The sequence below is a fragment of the Nicotiana sylvestris genome, chromosome 7 (assembly GCF_000393655.2).
Source record: "Nicotiana sylvestris chromosome 7, ASM39365v2, whole genome shotgun sequence".
Lineage (NCBI taxonomy): Eukaryota > Viridiplantae > Streptophyta > Magnoliopsida > Solanales > Solanaceae > Nicotiana > Nicotiana sylvestris.
The window spans coordinates 135794934-135813034 of NC_091063.1; the positions used below are offsets into that span (position 1 = coordinate 135794934).

General features: G+C 38.1%; 1 protein-coding gene and 1 non-coding gene across 2 annotated transcripts; one reads left to right on the forward strand and one right to left on the reverse strand.

Moving 5' to 3' along the window:
• Positions 1-1989: 1989 nt before the first annotated feature.
• LOC138873824 (uncharacterized) lies at positions 1990-2454 on the reverse strand. The gene has a single exon (XM_070152303.1). The coding sequence runs from the start codon at positions 2452-2454 to the stop codon at positions 1990-1992; it is 465 nt and encodes a 154-aa protein (XP_070008404.1).
• A 2559-nt stretch (positions 2455-5013) lies between these two features.
• On the forward strand, positions 5014-5120 carry LOC138874235 (small nucleolar RNA R71). The gene has a single exon (XR_011401279.1). It is a non-coding gene; the product is annotated as a small nucleolar RNA R71 (small nucleolar RNA).
• The last annotated feature ends 12981 nt before the right edge of the window (positions 5121-18101 follow it).

Sequence of the window (18101 nt, forward strand, 5' to 3'; positions counted from 1 at the left end):
ATCAGTGATTATGTTCTCAATAGGATGAGAACTTTGATACTTGTGAGGTTTCACAACCAACTAATTTCTGCTAGATGTTTCTCCCATGTTCTGTTGCTGAGGAACAGTGTCATGAACATGTTCTTTTAGGGGATTAGTTTCAATTCCTCTTTGATCAGTTCTCCTTGTCAGATTGCCCTGGATGGAAGAACCTGTTCCATCACCAGTTCCTCTTTTGGTGCCACTTTAACTTGTGCTGAGACTTCAGTCAAATCCTTTACCAGTCCAATGGTTTCATCTTCATGTTCCTGTCTCTCAGAAAGAATATTAGTTTCATTAAACACTACATGCTCACTTTCTTCTTCACACAAAGTTCTTTTATTGAACACTTTATATGATTTGCTATGTGAAGAATATCCCAAGAATACACCCTCATCACTTTTGGGATCAAACTTGTATAGGGAGTCCTTTCCAGTATTGTGCACAAAACACTTTCATCCAAATGACCTAAGATGGGATATATTTGGTTTTTTCCCTTTAAGTAACTCATAGGGAGCCTTCTCTACAAGATATCTAGTCATGCATCTGTTGATAATGTAACATGCATTGTTTACAGCCTCTGCCCAGAAGCTGTGTGGCGGTTTACTAGAAAGAAGCATAGTCCTAGCCATGTCTTCAAGAGTCATGTTCTTTCTTTCAACTACTCCATTTTGTTGAGGAGTCCTAGGGGTAGAGAATTTATGATCATTACTATGCTCATCACAAAATTCAGCAAACTTAGCATTTTCAAATTCAGTTCCATGATCAGACCTAATGGATTCAAGTTGAGTACCTAGTTGTTTCTGAGTTTTTTTAACAAAAGCAGTAAACATGTCAAATGCTTCATCTTTAGATTTTAAAAATAGTACCCAGGTAAATCTAGAATAATCATCAACAAGAACCATCACATATTTCTTTCCACCTCTGCTCAAGGTTCTCATTGGACTATAGAGATCCATATGGACCAGTTCCAATATCTTGGTTGTGCTTACCATTTTCTTGCTCTTAAAGGATGATCTTACCTGCTTCCCCCTTGCACATGCTTCACAAACTTTGTCTTCCTTGAACTTGATGTTAGGTAGCCCTATCACCAAATCCTTGAAGACTAATTTGTTGAGCTGATTCATACTAGCATGACCAAGTCTTTCGTGCCACAGGAGGGGATCATTATCCAACACACTTAAGCAGGTGAGTTCATTTTCTGAAAGAGTAGACAAATCTACAATGTAAATATTGTTAACTCTTTTTCCCTACAAAACAATCTTGTCAGTGGTAAGGTTAATCATAAAACATTTGGCAGCGGTGAATGCTACAAGGTTACCTCTGTCACACAGTTGTGACACACTGATCAGGCTGTATTTCAAGCCATCTATCAAGTAGACATTGTCAATGGAGTGTGAGTCTGTCTTACCTACCTTTCCAACCCCAATAATCTCACCTTTTTTTCCATTTCCAAAGGATGAATTACCTCCCTTTAAGTCCTCAAGTGAAAGGAACTAGTTCTTACTTTCAGCCATATGTTTTGAACAGCCACTATCCATGTACCATATTTGGCTACTTCCTTTCACTTGGGCCTGCAAACAGAAATCAAGGGTTAGTCTTAGAAACCCAAACTAGTTTGGGTCCCTTTGTATAGGCAAAAGGGTAAATCAAATTCCTTTTAGCCCACCCAGGCAGCATATTTTTCTCTTGAACAAAAGCTTTATTCTTTTAACTGGACTTTTCTTTTGCATTACATTCATTTTTGTAATGGCTAGTCGTGCCACAGTGTGTGCAGATTTTGTTCTTAGGAAGAGTGAGGTACTTGCTTTTAGGATCTCACTTAAGTGCTTGAGTCCCATAGCCAAGTCCTCTTTTGTTGCTACTGTGATGTTCTTGTAGCCAGGAAAGTGCATCAGAAGCCTTGTTCCATTTGCAAGTTCTGTCTAGTTCATGTTTTACCTTCTCTAGATCTTCTTTTAAGACTTTTATCTACTCATCCTTCCTGTACAACTCATCCTTCATTTTTTCTAAGTTTTCTTCTAGGGTGACATGTTTGTGATCATCTTTCTTCTTACATATTCCTAGTTTCAGTTTTAAGTTATCATACCTAAGTTCTAAGACACTAGTGTCAAGTTCAAGAACTTGGTTCTTCAACTCAGCATTTTTACTATCACTCTTATTACCCCTAGATTCTAGATTTTTGCACTTGGATTTTAAGATCATACATTCCCTAGACAGATCTTCCTTCTCATTGTTAATTATCTCAGACTCATCAATGAAGTCTAGCAATAGCTCAGACAACCTTTCTTTAGACAAGAATTTAATCTTGTCTTTGAGATGAAGGACACTTGCCTCTTGTTCCTCATCTGATTCTCTGATGGCCATAAGTGCTTGTTCATCTCTAGCTTCATCTTCTGAGTCCTCATATGATGTTTCTCCCCAAGCAGAAACCATAGCTTTGTTGATCCTTTGTTCCTTTTGAATTGAACATGTTCCTTCTTCATGTTCCTTCGTTTAGCCCTTTCTTTTGTTCCACTCAATTTCCCATTGAGGATAGACTTAATCATGTGATCAGTCTTTCCACATTTGTAGCAACCCTCGTTGGTCTGTTTCTCAGGAACCCTTGGTTTGTTGAATGTTATACCTCTTAAAGAACCCTTTCCTCTCATCAGGTACTTTTTGAAATCTCTTGTGATAATGGCCATTTCATCATCCTCCAGATCTGCACGTTCAGCTATTCTGAGAGCCAGACTTCTTTCCTTTTTGGGTGTATCCATTTTCATGGTTTGCCTTATAAATTCATAGGCAGTGAGGATTCCAATCAGTTCATCCAGCTTGAGAGTAGCAATGTTCTTTGATTCCCGAATAGCAGTGATTTTGCATTCCCAAGTCACTCGTAAGACTCTTGTCAAGATTTTCTCAACCTTGTCTTCTTCAAGGATAATTCTCCCAAGAGATTTAAGTTCATTTATTAGTATTGTGAACCTTGTGTACATCTCCTAGATAGATTCTCCTTTCTTCATACTGAAATTCTCATATTGAGAATATAGCAGTGTTCCTCTTGATCTCTTTACTTGAGGAGTTCCTTCATGAGCCACTTGTAAAGTGTCATATATTTCCTTTACAGTGGTACATCTTTAAATCTTGTTGTACTCGTGTGGACCCAGTCCACAGACAAGCCTTTCTTGGCCTTGGCATTCTTCTCCCATTTCTTCAAGTCTTTGGTAGTGCAGTCAACTCTTGTCTTTGGCATATCCACTCGTTCAACATTCTTCTTTGTAGTTGCCAAAGGACGATCACTGACTATGTCCCAGAGTTCATAATCTTCTCCTATGATGTGATCTCTCATCCTGTTCTTCCACCAAGAATAGTACTGACCATTAAAGAGTGGAGGCCTAGCAGTGGATTGCCCTTCCCAAGTGGTGCACTCATTTTGATCTTTTCCTAAGGTGTTAGCCTCTTCAAGGATAACTCACTCTGATACCAATTGATGTTTTAAGCGTCAATACCATAAAAGAGGGGGGGGGAGTGATTTGTATGGTACCTAATTTTTGCTTAACTGAACTATAGAAGAACCTGATTCTTCTAGGTGTTCCAACTACTACTGTTTGCTAAATAATAAATACAGAAAATAAAGAACACATATATTTTTTACGTGAAAACACCTGGCTCAAAAGGTGAAAAAAACACGACCTACTACTCAGTAGGATTTTCCCAAACTTCCACTAAAATCACTAAGCCAAAACAACATTTACAAAAACTCATTGTAAACCTACGGATTAACTCTAATCCCGTTGTGGCACACAGCCTCAACTATTGCGACAACTTCAAGCTAGCTATAACTTGAACACTCTAGGTACCTAATACAATTGCTTCTATGAAAGATGAAAGGTACAATTTTAAACCACCTACTACAATTGAACTAGAATAAAAGATAGACACAATTGAATTGTTTCTTCTATCTTGTTCAAGTAGCTTCAGGAGTGCACACTCAAATCATACATAAATTGCTTGCAAAATCGCCCAGCTCTTTTGCTCTCAATTTAGTTTAACTTCCGCTTATGTGCATTACCTATAAAAGAGAACAACACTTACATTTAATAGGTTAGTAATCAGAGTTTGATTGGGACTCAATTGCTGCTCTTCTATCATGGAAGAGGTCATAATGATCTCAAACTCTAACAATATCTTCATCCTAGATTGTGTTCTCTTCATATAAGGAGACTTTATCCCCTTATCCAATATACAATAATTTCGATCAGATCAGGAGATATTGCTGCTTGATTAGTAGGACTTATCTCCTTCATGTGCATCTCACATGTATAGGTTGATCATGATTGTTGCTTCATAAGATGGACCTGGTCTATGACTGAGTTCTTTTGTCAATCTTCAAAACTTCACCTGTTTTTGGGCCAACAAATAACTTCTTCAGCAAGTCATTCGTACTCTCTTCTGTTTGTTAGGGTGGATTCTGAGGTTGATTGAAATTTCATTGGAGTCTATAATGATTTTGATGTGCCTGATTTCCACCCTATGAGAAGTTGGGATGATTCTTCCAATTTGGGTTGTAAGTGTTCCCATATTATGTGTTCTGATTCATTAGACCTCTGCTATGTTGCCCCACATAGTATATAGATTCAGGATTCGTGGGGCACATGTCACTCATATAACTGTTACCACATAGTTCGCAGTAAATAGACATTTGTTGTACATGTTGCTTCTGTTGTGTTTGTTGCTTTGTCATTATATTCATCTAATTTGCTAATTGTGCTATATCGGCTCTTATGGCTGAGACGTCATCAAGCTCAATCAACCCGACTACCTTCTGTTTAATTTCCCTTTGTGAATCCCCATCTCCTTCCCAATTATGATCATTAGCAATGAAGTTATTTAGCAAGAGTTGGATTTCACTGTACAGTCTACCCATGCAACTATCCCCACAAGCTATCAAGATTCATCTTTGATGCATCATCTAACCCATCAACAAAAGTGTGACCCAATACCTCATCAGTCTAACAATGATGTGGGCAATCTCTAAGTAGCTTCTTGTATCTTTTCCATGCTTGACGAAGTGTCTCACCATACCGTTGTTCGAACCTAAGAATCTGACTCCTCAATGACTTTGTCTTCTTAGTGGGGAAAAACTTGATTAAGAATTTCCTTGCTAGATCATCCCAAGTATGGATTGAGATCGCGGGCTCCTTTCGCAACCATTCCTTAGCTTCCCCCAACAATGAAAAAGGAAAAAGTGCCAGCTTGACATACTCCTTGGAACGTTCGGATAATTGTAGGTATCCGTAATTTCCAAGAAATTCTGAATGTGCCTCTGCGGATCTTCATGAGATAGACCCACATATTGCCCTATGGACTGAATCAGCTGTACCATGTACTATTTGAGTTCAAAATGCCTTATTTGTCACGGTTCTATGCGGGCACGGTTGGTTCGACCGTTTGGCCCGGTACATTACTTTCCTATTGGTCCCCCGTTTGGCATATCTTGGCTTCTCCGAGTAGGTGACCTTCCGGGGGTGATGGCCCCCAGTATTTGAGGTTGGTTGCAAAAGAAGCCTTGAATACTTGTTGGATCTTCCTTAACTAGCATGTAGATGTTGCCTCGTTAAAAACTTTGCCTGTAAAACCCTTTTTGGGATAAAAACTCGATCTAAGGAAAAGAGTGCAACAAATGCTTTAATAAAGGTGGTACGAGATGTAACTTGAAAAGGGAGATGGTTGTACATTAGTGGCGATGACGCTTTAAATCTCGTTAGGCCTTCAGCTATTTGCTCTAAGGGAGCAGTACGGTCCTTTATTTGTTCATTAAAAATAGCCGAGAATAATGCCTTTTGAATGGCGTGTTGAATTCGTTGAGGGTTTGAGGGGCGGGCATAGTTTGGTCGAGCAGTCCAAGCTGCTTTGTTGCCTTTGAGCTAATAATATTAACCGAGCTACCTGGACCCACAAGAACATGTTTAATTTGAAATGTATCCACAAGAAAAGAAGTTACCAGTGCATCGTTACAGGGCTGAGATAGAGCCTCGAGTTTACCTCTTCCTGGTGCGGTATGTTTTTGTTCTCCTGACCGTGGGTTCCTACAGGGCACTGACACTATAAAAGATCATATGGGTGACATGTTGCAGCTCATTTGCTTTGTTCTTTTTGGCCGCCTTTCTTTCCCGGAACTGATTTTTGGCACGGTCGCTGAGGAATTCTCGGAGGTGACCTTTGTCGAGTAGTCGGGATACCTCTTCCCGGAGTTGTCGGCAATCTTTGGTCCTGTGACCATGCGTGTTGTGAAATTCACACATTAAGTTATGATTCCTTTGTGAAGGATCTGATTGTATGGGCCTTGGCCATTTGGTATCTTTGATTTTACAGATGGCGAACACGATGTGTGATACATCGACATTGAAGTTGTATTCTGACAAGCGAGGTGCCTCCGTAGGCCCTGTGTACCTATCGAAGCCAGCTCTGTTGATGAGTCCCGATGATTCTGGCCTCGATCTATCCTTCGATCGTTGCAGGGTACGTTGCACCTTGGGGCGTTCCTCTTGTCTTTAGGGTATGGCTGGTACCTTTCTTTGTTTGGCTTTGGCTCCTTCGCTGGTAGCCTGTTTGGGTATACCGAGCCGGAGGGGGCTCCTAGCTGGTCGTCCTCGACCTTGATTTTTGATTGATATCGGTTGTGAACGTCCGACCAGGTCACGGCGAGGTATTAGACTAGATTCTGTTTCAGCTGTTTTGAAGCCACCGAGCTTCGTTCGTTCAGGCCTTGAGTGAAGACCTGTACTGCCAGTCGTCGGAGACTGGTGTGAGCACCTAATTTTTGCCCTACATGAAAATAACTCCTAAAAATAGACCAAAATCACAAAAATGGTTATTTTTACATATTTAGATTTTACTCTTTAAAATTAGCATTTTTCTTTAGTTTTAAGTTAATTAGTCATTTTAATGTTAAAAATAAGTAAAGAATTTTAATTTCTAAAAAAATAGATTGATTTAGGATCTTAATTAATTTAATTAGAATTTAAAATCAAAGAAAAATAAAAAAAGGAAAAAACAATGAAAATAAAACTAGGAAGAATATATTTTTGGTCTTGTTTCTTTTAAAGTTGGCCAATTCCTAAAATGGCCCAAATTAACTTTTAAACCCCAACTCACTCTTCCCTTTCCCCTTTTTTTCCTTAAATCCATAGACCTAAGATCAGAAGACCTAGAATAAAAATAATCAGACCCCCTCCCATCTATCTTCATAGAGATAGTGTTGTTACCTCAAAAGAGAGGGGACTGCTCTCTCTCACCATCTCTCATTTTCAACAGAGAAAGAGACCCTCTCCTCGACAAAAACGAGCAACGGCGTTCGAGAGCTCAGCTTTTCCTCAGCAAAAAGCAGGCATCTCCTTCTTCATCTCCCATCCCAGCTCGTTTCAGCCGTGAAAAGCTATTACTTCAGCTCTAAAAACGAGCAGCAACCGAGAGGGACAAAATTCGGCCACTCCCCTTCAAAAAAACTGCCAGAAATTACCTCCCAAACCCAGTTGAAATAGTGTTGTTTTTTTAGCTGAAGATCTGAAAATCAAAAGCTAGAAATAACTTTAATTGATTTTAGGAGTTTTTCTTTATTTAGTTGCGTTTTATGCATTTTTAATATTTTAAAATCATCGAAAACCCATAAATAATTATCATATTTTAATTTCATGCCATATTAGGTTCAATTTGCATCTAGAAATTAATTTTATTAAGCCAAGATCACAAAAAATGATCATTTTTACATATTTAGATTTTAATCTTTAAAATTAGCATTTTTCTTTAGTTTTAAGTTAATTAGTCGTTTTAATATTAAAAATAAGTAAAGAATTTTCATTTCTACAAAAATAGATTGATTTAGGATCTTAATTAATTTAATTAGAATTTAAAATCAAAGAAAAATAAAAAAAGGAAAAAACAAAGAAAATAATAATAGGAAGAATATATTTTTGGTCTTGTTTCTTTTAAAATTGGGCTAATCCCTAAAATAGCCCATTAACTTTTAAATCCTAGCCCAATCTTCCCTTTCCCCAATTTTCCCTTAAATCCCTGGACCAAAGATCAGAAGACCTAGAACAAAAATAATCGGACCCCCCTATCTTCATGGAGACAACGCCATTACCTCAAAAGAGAGGGGACTGCTCTCTCTCTCTCTCACCATCTCTCATTTTCAACAGAGAAAGAGACTCTCTCCTCGACAAAAATGAGCAACGGCGTTCCAGAGCTCAGCTCTTCCTCAGTGAAAAGCAGCCATATCCTTCTTCATCTCCCATCCTAGCCCGTTTCAGCCATGAAAAGTTGTTACTTCAGCGCTAAAAACGAGCAGCAATCGAGAGGGACAAAAATCAGCCACTCCCCTTCAAACAAACTACCGGAAATTACTGCCCAAACCCAGTTGAAACAATGTTGGTTTTTTAGCTAAAGATCTGAAAATCAAAAGCTAGAAATAATAGAAAGAAAACTGAATTTTTCGATAAAGATTTGAAGAAATACAATTTCAGAGATGAATTCTTTTTTCTGGATTTTCACAAGCTGTAGAGGTTCAAATTTGTTGATTTGTTGTTGCTGATTTTCTGGTGGATTCATGATGCTGAGCTCCTCATGTTTTGCTATGTTTTGTTGCCATCGACTTCCTGATTTCCGAGTTTTCTCTTAGAGTGGATTTGAACTCAAGCTTGTATTTGTTGACTACATTCTGTTATTATTAAAGGATTTTGCTCAACGGGTTTGTTTTCCACTATTCTATCTTAATTTTCTTACAGTAGGTAGAAGCCCTGGAAGGGCTGTTTGAGATTTTGATTTGGTATCTAGTTGTCTGGGTTTACATGTTAGTCCATAACAGTACAAGTTAACTACGATTTGAGTTATATTCTGATTTGTTGTTTATTTGAGTTGTTTAATATGCTTTAGTTTGAATGTTTAATTGATGTAATTTGTAGTGTCCTACTTTTTCAGTTGATGATTTGAGGTTAACATATAGTTAATCCTCTGTTACTAAACCAAATTTGCAATGTTTGAGACTAAAATATGTTGGAATATTTTTAACTCATCCTTTGGATTGACTCAATGTTCTGTCTCTCGACCTTTAGCCCATATATAAGATTTTGCCTCTAAAACATATCCATTTCCATTTACATGGAACTCCAAGAATGATCTTCTTACCTTACTTTAGTTCTAATAATTAGGTATTAAATTGGTAAGATCTTTACTTTGTGTTATGAAATGTTTTGTTGAGTTGCGGCAAATTTTCCATGTTCTAAACTTTATTTAGTTAGAATCGAAAGCAATAAGTCTTTTGGGATTATCAAAAGTACTTGGTGTGTGATGAGATTGTGGGTTTATTTGAAAGTTAATTATCACTGTTGTGTCTAATAACCTGTTGGGCCTCCAATTAACAGTTTCCAGAAACAATTTGTGTGCTGTCTTTGGATTAAAAATGTGAAAGATTTAGTTCCCTTGAATTCAAATGTTGAAAGGACAAAATTCATGAGTTTTTGACCAAGCGTAGTAATTCATGGTCTCATTTTAGATCACATAGATACTAGTTTTGATAAATCCCATATCTATTTTCTTTCATGTTAGGATTATATGTTAAATTGGTCCAAATTATTTCTTCATGTAGTTTCACATTCTCATGCAGCTGGCTTTCACTTTCTCCATATGGTTTCACGTTCTCTTGTTGCAGACTTTCGTTCTGATCCTGTAGTTTCACGTTCTGCTCTTTAAACTTTAGGCTTTAGGAGAGTTGGCATTTCTGAATTTTATGTTGGTCAGTATGGATTTAGAATTTATCTCTGCCTTTAACTTCATCTTCATATTATTAGAGTGAGAGTTTTGTGGGTTGAAACCAAATGATAGACTTTCTTGGCTAAAAAAGAGAGAGACCAATTTACATGAATCTATCAAAGCAGCAAACCTTCTAGCTTGATTGCCTTAGTTTCGAACAATGTGCTGAATGTTCTTCTTGCCAATCCAATCAATAAATCTCAAATTAGTTTAAAGAATAACTATAAATATTCGTAGCTTGTTTTAGGCGCGACTCAATCTATCATCGTGATTGTGTACACGTTTGCAATACATTATTATGATCCTAATAACAAATTGAGGTATGCATTCGCGCAACTTCGACCGAACTTTCTTGATAATAATAAAGCGTGATTAATTGTGAACACGTATGCGTGACATGATTTTTGACGCGCTAAACAAAATGAGTACACGTACGCGTGACTCGTTTATTTTTAGATAATTCCTTAATTAAGAATGATTAATCCAATAAAAGCGGTAAAGGGGGTAGATGTACATAGGTCCTAAAATAAGTAATTAGACACTTTAATTAAGACAGGTATGATCTAAGCGACCGTGCTAGAATCGCGGAACCCGAGAATGTCTAACACATTCTCCCTAGTTAACAGAATTCCTTATCTAGAATTTCTAATTTGCAGACTTTTAAATAAAGAGGAAAAATTTCCTCGATTTGGGATTTAAAATAAACCGGTGACTTGAGATACCATAATAAACTATTCCAAGTGGAGACTCTTAAAAAATAAATAAAATAATCCGATTTCGAATAATATCACTTTCATTGGAAAAATTCCCTTATATACCCTCTCCGGTGTAAAAAGGAGGTTTGACAGCTCCGGCGACTCTACTGGGGATGAGAACCTAGAATCTCTAGTTCAGGGTTCAAGAATTCGAGCTTGTTAATATGATTTTTACTTGGCTTTATTTATTTTTGATACTAGTGTATTTTGTGGACCTAATGTGCTAATTGGCGCTTATTTACCACTTTGATATTCCTTGAACTGTATTAAACTGTCTCCCTACGTCTCCCTTCTGAGTCTTCTAAAAACGATGCACACATTCGCTTGACCCACTTTTTCTTTTAGAAGTCATGCCAAATAGAACGAGGCTGGGCCAGCGACAAGGCCGGGTAGACTTTCGTGCTCCCGGTACGTTTCCCCCTCCTCGGCTCGAGTTGTCCGCTCGAGTAAACCAGGTCTAGAACACGACTTTAGGTTTAAACTTAGAATAAAATAAACTCATGCCGGTTTCCTAGTAAAAACTTTTGTTTGCACCACGTGCATTTGACCTTGGGGACTTAACACAGAGGTTGGGTCCGTCTAGGACAGGTGTACCCAAAATAACAGACCATCCCGATGCATCCTACGTGCTATGTGAACATTTATTTGTTTCGGCTTGCATGTTTACCGGCTAGGAAAAGAAAATCAAGAGAAAAACCAAGAGTGATGTAGGAAGGAAATAAAACCCGATTTTAAAAACCCCGGTATTTAAAAATGTCCTGAAACACTGTCGAATCTTTTCCCAAATGAGTCAATAACATGTCTCTTCTGATTTTGTAATAACTCACCGAACTACGCGGGTCTAATACTCAGCGGATGTGAGATACGTAGGAAAACCTCATCGGTTTCGGCCCCAATTTTTAAAAATCTAAAAATATTTTCCTTTAATTCCGCTTTAGAAGTCTTTTCATAGAAAATTAAAAAAAAAAGAAGAAAACAAAAGAGATTCCTTCTTTCTGAAGTCTTTCATACAGAAAAATAAAATAAAAAAAACAAAATTAACATAAAAATTAAAATCCAAAATACGGGTTTCCTTCATTTTGAAGTAGTTTTCCTAAAAAATCCAAAAACAAAATAAAAAAAAATCCAAAATTATTCTTTTCTTCTTTAGAAGTATTTCTTTTGTAAATGTCCATAAAAAAATTGAGAAATAAAAGTCCAAAAATATTTTCACTTTTCTTTAAAAGTTCTTTCGTAAATTAAAAAGGAGAAAAGAAGAAGAAGAAAAACTTAGAAATCTGAAATGTTTTCTTAAAAATCCTTCTTTCGAAAATCCACAAGTCAAATCAAAATCCAAAAAAAATAAAAATATTTTTCTACCATTTTAAGAAGTCTTTTCCCAAAAATTCGAAAACAAATCAGAAAAAAAGGAATTAAAAAAAGTTCTTTTCCTTTTTAAAAGTCTTTTTTTCAAAAAAGAAATTTAAAAATTGACATTCAAAAATATTTTTGTTTTTCTTTAGAGTACTTTTGTAAATTTAAAAACAAAAACTGAGAAATCCAAAATATATCTTAAAAGTCCCTCTTTCGAAAATTAAGAAGCAACAACCAAGATCCAAAAAAAATATTTTCTTTCTTCTTTAAAAAAAGAGAAAACAAATGAAAACTAAAAAAAAAAAAATTTTCTTTTTACTTTTATAATTCTCAAAGATCAAATCAAAAGCAAATGAATTTTTAGAAGTCTTTTTTTCAAAAATAAAAATAAAATCAAAAATCCAAAAAACAAAAGAATATTTCCTTTCTTCTTTTAAAGCATTTTTTTTGAAAATTCAAAAAAAAAAAAAGAAATATATGTTTTCTTTTTTCTTAAAGCTTTCATTATCTGAGTTTTATAAAGGTAAATGTCACGACCCAAATTTCACTAAGGGTCGTGATGGTGTCGGACACTGCTGTCAGATAAGCCAACCAAAATATTTAATTAAATTCTCGTTTTAATAATTTTGAAAACTATGATTTTCCTTTAATTTTACCAGCAAAAGATAATAATTTCAAATCAAATATGAATGTTGAGAAGTTAATACAAGATACCCCATAATCATCCCAGAACCCGGTATCACAAGTGCATGAGCATTTACTATAGAATGGAATAAAATACAGTACTTGTCTGGAATACAAAGTGGACAGAAATGTAAAACAAAGAAAAATACTCTGAAGGGGACTCTGCTGGCTACGGGTCGTCTCGATAAATGCATCTCACCTAAGTCTCTGTATCAACTATGCCACTAAGCCGCTAGCCACATATGAACCTGTGCAACAAAAATGCACAGCATGTGTAGTATGAGTACGAACACAACGTGTACCCAATAAGTATCCCATCTAATCTCGAAGAAGTAGAGATGAGAGGTCGACTTCGACACTTACTAAAGGCCCAATGATAATATAGTAAAAGTGTGAGGAACTCATGGATTTCATAAAGCAAAATTTAACCCATAAAGCCGAGAAGCAGGTAAACAACTTCTCAAATAATAAAGGATTTCCAAGGAATTACTTTTCATTATCTTTATCAATTTATATCAGTTCAGGAAGGGCAATTATCAACATTTAAAATATTCAGGCAAGCAATACAAGCATGCGCATATCATGCCGAGGTCGTACGGCCCGATCCAACATAACTGTAAAATGTGCACTGCCGAGGGTCGAACGACGCGAACCATAGATGCATCTATTACTCCGTTCGCGAATCATACATGCGACGCGGTCAAATTTAAATAAACAATCACCATGGTCGCGAATTATACATGCTACGCAGGTACACATAGAAATACATGCTCAAACCTCCAATTAAGAATTTATCGGGGGACGTTTATCCAAATAAAAGCCAATTCTCTTTTTGCGTAAGAAAATGAAGTTTAATCATTTTTGAAATTCATTTACCGATTCGATAGGATTTAAGCAATTCAACTGCCAACAAGATTACTGGTATTCCAAGTCTAGCATGCTTTTGGGTCCTAGACTACCCGGACTTACATATAATAGTAGCTACACACGGACTCTCGTCACCTCGTGCGTACGTAGCTAGCACAAATAGAAGCACATAACCAATTATTTCACCTATGGGGACAATTCCCTCTTATAAGATTAGAAAGGAGACTCACTTCGCTCTGATGATCCACAACCGGCATTCCACGCACTTTCGAAGACTCGAATCGGTGCTAAATGCTCCAAAACTAGCCAATAATTATGCATATCCATTAGTATATGTTCAATTACTCATTACAATCTAATTTATAAAAATTTCTAATCCCGATCGAAAAGTTGACCAAATTGCCCTCGGGCCCACGTGCCTGGATTCTGAAATTTCTCAAAGATAAAATTTACCCATGAACTCAAATACATGGTTTTCTCTTAATTCCATACCCAAAATCGTGGTCAAAATCCAAGAATATCAATTTTCCAGGTTTTTTCTCAAACCCCAAGTTTCTACCAGTTTTCATGCTCAAATCCGTAACAAAACCATGTATTTAACTCACAAGGGATGAAATTAACTTACCTCATGTTTGATGATGAAATCCCTCTCTTGAAGGTCTCCAAAAATCGCCCAAACAAGAGAAAAATGGAGGAAAATGGCCAAGACCCCCGATTTTAAAGAACCTTATTGCCTCCAGCAATTCCGCACCTGCGGTCATACGACCGCTTCTGCAGTTCCGCAGGTGCGGCCCCTCTACCGCTCTCCGGGCTCCCCTTTCCGCTTTTGCGCCTCAATTCCTGCAGGTTCTGTCCCACTTCTGCGACAAGATGACCGTATCTGCGGTCCATACACTTCTAGCCGATAATCGCATCTGCGACTCTCTTGGCAGCTTCTGCAGCTCCGCACCTGCGGCCAAAACCTCGCTGGTGCGACACCAGATATCAGCTGCCTCAATTCTTCGTCAAATTCTAAAATTGATCCGTTAACCATCCGGAATTGACCAGAGACCCCCGAGACCCCAACAAATCATGCCAACCAGTCCCAAAACACATTGCCGATTTGCTCGAGGCCTCAAATGATATCAAACAACGGCAAAATCATGAATCGACCTCCAATCCAAGCTTTATGAACTTTAGAACTTCAAACTTCTACATTCGATGCTGAAACCTGTCAATTCATGCCCGATTAACCTCATATTTTGCACACAAGTCACATTTGACATTGCAGACCTACTCTAACTTCCGGAATCGAAATTCGACCCCAATATCAAAAAGTCAACTCCCGATCAAACTTGCCAAAAACCTTCAAATTTCTATCTTTAGCCAAATGACTCCAAAAGGACCTACGGACCTCCGAATTCACTTCCGATCGTGCTCCCAATACCAGAATCACCATACAGAGCTATTCACAGACTCGGAATCCCAAACGGACATTGATAACACTGAAATGCACTTCAACCCAAACTTATAAGATTCTTCCAAAATGCTAACTTCCACAATACGCGCTGAAACATTTTTGGGTCTTCCAAAACCCAGTCCGGACATACGCCCAAGTCCAAAATCATCATTCGAACCTGCTGGAACTTTCGAATTCTGATTCTGAGGTCGTCTACTAAAAAATCCAACCTTAGTCAATTCTTTCAATTTAAAGCTTCCGAAATGAGAATTCTCCTTCCAAATCAACTCCGAACTTCCTGGAATTCAATTCCGACTGTGCGCACAAGTCATAATACCCGAAGTGAAGCTGCTCATGGCCTCAAACTGCTGAACGACGCGCTAGAGCTCAAAAAGACCGGTCGGGTCGTTACATTCTCTCCCACTTAAACATATGTTCGTCCTCTAACATGCTACGAACTGCGCTGGAGTTGCCCGAAATCACTGTTTAACACCTCGAGCACCTACCCGTGCTACCGCAACTCAGCTTGGCACCCTAGCTCGATCAATTTTGAAGATATCCTTTTTCACTTAAGAAAAAAAGCCTTAGAGCCTAATTCCAACATCTAGAATTCTTTGTCAGGCCTGTTCCAACATATGCCTACCGTATCAATAACTACACGCAACACCAAAACGTGAGTGCATACCTTAGCTGAATTTACACCTTGCACCACTTTACTAACAGGACCGCAATAACATCAAATTATTCAAAATTCCACGAATATGATGCTCCCATTGCACCTCATGACATACATAGGTCTTGCTCTAACTCTTACAATTCGGTCGCGACGGAAGAGGTGTGTAGAAATTCATAACCAACTGCTGAATCAACAAATCGTTGGGTCTATACTCCAGACAAGAACCATCACCTCATTCTGAACCAATTAATGGTCTTAGCTCCTTAATATACTTCATATAATCCGATTGCACTGATCCTAAATCCAATGATCTCGTCTCACCCAGTATGAATTGCTCAGGAAATAGGCCACCCAGACGTGACCAAAATTCTCATATGATGCCACAATGCACCAATGGGCTACCAACTCGAACGCGATACAAAAGGAAGACGAACTCTAAAAAGGAAATCTAATTACCCCGCTCACGAATCGTGCATGTGACGCGGTCAACATAATTAAACAAACACCCCGCTCGCAAATCATACTTGCGACGCGGTCACACAACTAATATGAGTTTTCCTTAGAAAGATAGGAAACAAAACACATAAAAACCGATATAGGAATTTGTGCTCAACATCACACCGTCGCGGCATGCCACCCGATCTAAACAACATACCCATGGCAGCGTGCCACCTGATCCACCCATAAAATTCATATATGGAGATACACACCGAGCCAGATTGCTCATTACAACAAAATACTGAATGTCAGTCACAAGCACGCTAAGTGGATAATACCATCCCTAGGGAGACATATAACGCTATAAGCTACAAACTCAAGCACAACTGAGGTACGATATACAATCTGAATCTCAAGAGCCATTCTGCTTATAATACATCAGCTCTACGTGGAACCTAAACATATAAGAAATTCACCAAGCCATCTCACTACTCACACGGTGCAATATATCATTACATGAAATAGCTGACGACAAAATAACACCCCGACTACTTTTCCATAGGGAGCGCATTGCTGAAATGAACACATCTGGCCTGATACAGAGCTCATATTCACATTTAAATCCATCCACAGACCTCAAGCTGATTCTGATCGCAATGAACTAAGCTAATAAACTTTCAAAGGTCCATAATAACTCCCCTTTTTTCATAACACACAAGAACAACCATCATAACCGGAGTAATCCTCCACAGTCCACAACCCAATAAACTGAGTGCCCTCCAGGCATCAATTCTCAATTTAACGACATCACCACAATCTTCATACTTGGTTTAACTCTTCAATCAATCAAGTGACTACATGCCACACTTATACAACCTCCCTGTGGGGCACGCTCCCACAGCCTTCCGTAACTGATAACATCTATATACATCCAAACCACCGGCTGCACTAATGCTGAAAAACAATCAAGAATCCTTAACCAGGATGCAAAGCTTTTTTTCACAACACACCGATCTCAGGTAACGCTGAAGACAATACCAACTTACTTTAAACATCCAAACTCCTTTTCTGCTCATCCTGAGCTCGTGACATCCTTGTCAACACCAAACTGCAACCTTGATCCTCACTTCCAATTCCATACCACTCACTGCACCCAACATGCCAATATATGATAGAACACGATTTTCATCATAACTCCACAACCACTAATAAATTAACACTTCATCATATAAAATATTTTCACTTAACTCACTTCAGGAGAACTATAGCATCACACAGGTGAATTCTAATAACCGTGGAATATGCAAATCTCTAAGTAGTGGTCTAAACCACCATAACCCCTCCGGGATTTGCCTACACATAACAAGGCCATAATACTCGAATACTTCCAAATAAAATCAATTACAGCGGCCGTCAAGCCTCACACATACCGCCACAAATCACATGCATAACTTAATCATGCTGAAGAAACTGATCACCGCCACCATTATGCCAATTCAACCATGGCCAACCAATCTAACTTCTTCTAATTTATCCTTAGCTTGCCTTAGAGATAATAATAGCTCCATTCCTTACATCACCAACCCAAATCCGCACTCAGCTTGAGTGACTCTATTCCATGAGGCCACATTGTCTCCAAACCCATGAACTGTCTCATACCTTCCTTGTGAGCATTTTCGTATCCTCAATTTGTATGCCCATTGTGATAATCCCTCTACGAATCCGAAGTCTTTTCTCGTTTTCCTCCCAAATGCTACACTGCAAGTCAAAACATCGTAGAACGTTCTGGGCTTCTTCTCATTAGCTACTACAAAAGCATGCTTCTTAACCGTACCTATAGGCTTGCAATCATTAGGCACCCCACTTTAACCCTTTGAATCCAGAATAACCGTTGTTGAGAGACACCCGCTCTGACTTGGCCCCGAATATAATCAACTCCATGAATCGTCTAGCACATGAATACCCTCTCGTCGAAGCACCCGACCGAATCACTTTCCTTGAAACCCGTATCTATACAAGGCATAAATCCTGAATCTTTCCCTAAGTCTGAACATGAGTCGATAAGGCCAACCATAGGCAC